The 4,803-nt window shown below is 39.0% G+C and overlaps 1 protein-coding gene across 2 annotated transcripts; it reads right to left on the reverse strand.

The window, feature by feature from the left end:
* Positions 1-1,120: 1,120 nt before the first annotated feature.
* On the reverse strand, positions 1,121-4,405 carry c1galt1c1 (C1GALT1-specific chaperone 1). 2 transcript variants are annotated; one of them, XM_043705251.1, is made up of 2 exons: positions 4,309-4,405; positions 1,121-4,039 (listed from the first exon to the last, which is right to left on the reverse strand). In XM_043705251.1, the coding sequence occupies exon 2, from the start codon at positions 4,031-4,033 to the stop codon at positions 3,077-3,079; it is 957 nt and encodes a 318-aa protein (XP_043561186.1). In that variant the 5' UTR covers positions 4,034-4,039; positions 4,309-4,405; the 3' UTR covers positions 1,121-3,076. The 2 variants fall into 2 exon arrangements, with proteins under 2 accessions (XP_043561186.1, XP_043561187.1); XM_043705252.1 differs by lacking the exon at positions 4,309-4,405 and adding an exon at positions 4,130-4,299.
* Positions 4,406-4,803: the final 398 nt, after the last annotated feature.

Here is a 4,803-nt window from a genome sequence, read left to right on the forward strand (position 1 = left end):
TTCTATAAACCCTACTGCACAATTTCATCCAAAACTTTTCCATCATAAATTTCTCTGCCCATATATATATAATGAAAACTGATATAAACTTGGCATACTGTAATTACACCCTCCTCCCTGCCAGTAATGGCGAAGTGCCTCAGTTTTATATCTCCAGCTGCAGCATGCAATGCTGATAAACTGGTATGTTCCACTCAAACATTTGTTTCCAAATTTCCAAGTTTGCTTTTTAACAATGAATAAAGATAATATAAATTGGACAAATTGGATGACTTCAAACTGAGGTCACATTCATAACTTGAAAGGAAAAAGTCCACTCTCTTATCCTGTTCCATTTGTGGACTGCATAACACTATGAGGGTCATGAATAAAGTATTAGAAGTATCTTAGATATGGGTACATCCGGTACCACAGTTTCTTTTTCTAACACTAGGCTGGATTTCCTGAACTATACAAATATATTATCTTCGATCGTGGCCTGGGTTCTTCAAGATCATTGGTGCTATGCTGAATTAATGATCTCTACTTGACTTCTCGTAGTTCCTTCGAGACTATCCTTATCACCACTGGACCACTTTTTAGGAGAAGCAAAAAGAAATTCAGGGGAGGAAAGTGGGAGATAGAAGATGTGGGAAGAGATAAAATATGAGATAGGAAGGTAGGTGGAGAGCGGCGGCTGAGTGAACAATAGCAGAGAAAGATGACAAATAGGTAGTGCTTTAACTTGTTTTATATGTGATTGTGCCTTGGGACTCTTTTTAATGCATAGTAAAATAAAACAATGAACTGTGGATGCTGGAGTAACAAAAATAGAAATTTGTGGAGAAGCTCAGCAGGTCCAGCAGCATCTGTGGAGAGAAAGTAGAGTTGATGTTTCAAGTCTGGCGACTTTTCAACAGAATGCTGCCAGACCTGCTGAGTTTTTCCAGTGATTTCGGTTTAAATGTATTATGTTTATTTTGGGGACTTCAATATTCACACCTGTCTGCTTCACCCTCCACTCTGACCCATCACCCCCCCCCCAACTTCATCTACCTTCATCGCCTTCCAAGCTACATTTCCCCCATCCCCACCCCACCCCCTCCGATTTATCTCTCAGCCCCTTGTTCCTCCACTCCCCACATTGTGATGAAGGGCTTATGCTCTCCTGCTCCTCAGATGCTGCCTGACCTGCTGTGCTTTTCCAGCGCCACACTATTTGACTGCAGTATTTGTGTTTAATGACTGTGTGAATAGGAGTTTGCATTTCTATGTGGTAATTTGCGGTTTGCCTCAGACACATGTAGAGTCCTCAGCTCAATAAGGTTGAATATCCTGATTATCTAACCTGAGGGGAAACTACATAATCACATCTGTAGTTACAAAGAAGAGTCATTAAATGTACATGGTATGTTTAAATAGCTGATACCTCAATAAAATGTGCAGGTTAGAACATTATTGGAGGCACAGAAATGATCTCAACCTTCATTCATTTGAACTTGAGCAATCAAGCAGAGGAAAATTATAATACAGAAACTAAGAAAGTTGTGAACAGATACTATTTCATAACTACATTGTCAAGTATTCTTATCTTTGCTGGTGATACTTGCATTTTCAGTAAATTTCTGTATCTAATGGGATGAATATTGTACCTGGGCAATGAACTGGGGAATTTTCCCGTTTTATTTCCACTAACTTCACAGCAAATGCAGTGAAATTCCATCTTTGGTTATTAAAAAAAAATCCCTTACTCAGAAAAACACCGAATTATACAAATATAATAATGTTACCCTACATCACCCCCACACTCCCCCTTCACCAAGAACAAGTGATGCTTTCAAAGCTACTGCTCAGTTGCTCCCCAAAGAGGATTGGTCCCAATAGGCACATCCTGAGATCAAAGAGGTACATTCCTAAGTGAATTTTCTACATTACATTCCTGAAGTATCTTCAGATATTTTGCTAGTAATACAGATGTTATATAAATGCTAAGTGTTTTAGTTTGTCAGATATTTGTAAATGTACAGTTATCTCTCTTAAATAATGAATGTTGTCAGGTCAGAAAAAATCTACAGAAAGTTACTTTTTTCCATACTTTTACATTCTAGAACATCATTCAGCTTAATAATTGTTACTTCATAGAATTGCAGCAAGTGCAATGCATAGTGTGTGATAAAATGTGATAATGATGGCTTGATAGACATGTGACAGAACCACACCAGTTGCAAAATCTAAGCACGAAAATCAAAGTCCTGAGGCATGAATCAAATTATTGATCATCACAAGAAAATTACATTTGAAAATGGTAATTAATGTACACAGATCAATTGACAGTTTAAATTGATGAAGCAAGTTTGCAGATTTGAGCTTTAAATTGCACTTTACATTATGCAAACACCAATCAAAACTCGTGATTAAACTCTATTTGTCCTCAGCATTTTTTTTACAAAACCATAATAGGTTGTAATTTCAAGGTACAGGCCAGATAAATCTTAAAAAAAAACTTGAGTCACATTATACAAGACCCAGTATATATAAAATGGGTACAACATCCAAACATAAATAACAGAATGACAGATCGACATACATGAATGACTGAAAGTTTTCTTGAACTTCCACAGTTCAAATTCAGTCAGTATGGTTCTTGCATGATACTCAGAATTCATCACCTCAACTAGCAGGGGCATGCCTATAACCATCAGCACTAATCCTAACTTTTGTTAGGCACAATAAAAACTCAGGTCTGAGATGATCAATGATTGTACAACTGGGTGCTTTTTCAAAGCTCTCAAGCACTTTATAAAAATGTTCAATGTTTGCCAAAATGTTTCACTGAATTCAAGCATCATCTATTCTGCCATTAAGTAACTCAAACTGGTTTACATTAACCCTGCTGTTTAAGCAAATCTTAAATGGTGTATAATCATTAACGTTTCTGCAAAGTTGCTAGTTAATTCATTTTAGGCTTGACATTGAAGGCACATTTTCAGTTGGAAACAGTAAAAGATTTTACAAAACTAGAAGAGCATTCTAAACAACAGATGTGTTTCCTTTTCAAATTTCATATCCTGCAATGTCTCTATAGAAGAAAAAGCATTTAATCATTGTCTGAATTTAAAGGTGGCATGAAAATCAGTGCATCATTAAATATATGCCCATAAGGTCGTAGTCTGTAAACACCATACATGAGAACATGCATATGGTTAGGTGAATGTCCATGAAAAGTAATAGCTACATCAGAACAACATCCTTCCACAACTTCACTCGGATGATTGGACATTGCCTCCACAACAAGGGTGTTTATATTTTTTGAATTAAACAGTTCTTTTCCTTCATTATCTTCTGCATTATCAGCAACAATTCCTGTGTACTTCAGACATACTGCAAGTTCCTTTTCTTCAGACATCTTCCACAGCAAACTCCCCTTTTCTGGGCATTTCATAGGATCATCAAGAACCCGATAGAGTCTTTCTAATGCTTCTATACTTAGGACCACGCCTGAAGAAAATTCCACATATTCCAATTCACCAGACTTAATTGAATGACCAATATAGAAAGGCTGTTCTGGATCTTTATTTAGTAAAAAGAACTTAAGATTTTCAATAATTGCAAACGTAGATGATTTTGCCAAGAAAAACCAATTATACTCATCTTTGAAGTTCTCATATGCGTGCTTAAAGGCTCTTCTGGTTTGGATCCATTGATCTTCCGTTGCAAGGCTGACTGATTCAAAGACTTTTATGGTTTCCGGGCTGTAAAAGACAGCTTTATCACAATGTTTGCTCCACGTTTCTATCACAGAGGCCCAATAGCCAATTTCTTTGGGTGTAACCATGATCAAGCAAAGAACACGGATAGTGAGACTTAGCTCCATACGCTTCGTCTCGGGCAGCTTCAGGAGTTCTTCCTTGTCGGGAGCTTTGAGGTGGCGGTGTTCGTGGCTTCGCAATCCCAATTCTCCGCTTATCTTCGTGTTATTAAAAAGGGTGAAGACCAAACAAACTATTCCACCCAATATCACACCCTTCATGAAAGAATTGCCTTCTTTTATCATCTTTGCCTTTAATTGTGAAGGAAAAAGAAAGATAAAGTCAGTAGAAGAACCCTTGTCGACATATATATTTTAAGTTGTATCTAAATGTAAAGAAACCTTTGGTTTAAAGAGCCAGACGGAGGTGAAAGCAGCCCCAGGCTCCCGGGGAGAACGAGTGCCGAAGAAAATGAAGTGATCGAGATAACGCTGGGTCCATCACCAGGACAGGACACTGTCTCCCCTCCCCACCACTCACACACCCATCAGTTACTGCAGCACCAGCCCCTGACACTCACCTCCGCCTCAACCCCTGAAACCAACCGAAAACACCACAGCAACCTTACACGTGTCTACTTCCGGGCCAGGCCGGAATCGGATACTTCCGCCAGCACCAAAGATGGCCGCTACCACATTTGGGGAGGAGCCGGCCTTATTTGTTATAGGCAAAACCTCAGGACGGGAAGAGATCAAATTGTTTGATTGTTACTCTTGCTGGTAAGCAGCGAGAAACGAAATGTCTTGTGAATTTCTAACTGGGGTTGCCGCATTCCCTCTCGCACTGCAGTCATATGCCGGGTAACAATATCTCAGTTTATCCCCGGTAACCAGATTTTCATGAGACAAAGCTGTGACAGATAAAAAGCCTTGGGAAGGCGGGGCATTGTGATGATTGACATTTGGGGGAAACAATGACAGGATTCCAGGACAGGGCAGTGGAAAGTGGGTTTGATTTAAATTGACAGGAACACCAGGCAGGAACATAGCTGCCAAATGCTGCTTTCTGTTCTCCT

The sequence above is a fragment of the Chiloscyllium plagiosum genome, chromosome 15, assembly GCF_004010195.1.
Source record: "Chiloscyllium plagiosum isolate BGI_BamShark_2017 chromosome 15, ASM401019v2, whole genome shotgun sequence".
Taxonomy (NCBI): domain Eukaryota; kingdom Metazoa; phylum Chordata; class Chondrichthyes; order Orectolobiformes; family Hemiscylliidae; genus Chiloscyllium; species Chiloscyllium plagiosum.

What these genes read in the sequence shown, in the direction of transcription:
- c1galt1c1 (XM_043705251.1), bottom strand. Translation starts at nt 4,033, where the DNA reads ATGATAAAAGAAGGCAATTCTTTCATGAAGGGTGTGATATTGGGTGGA.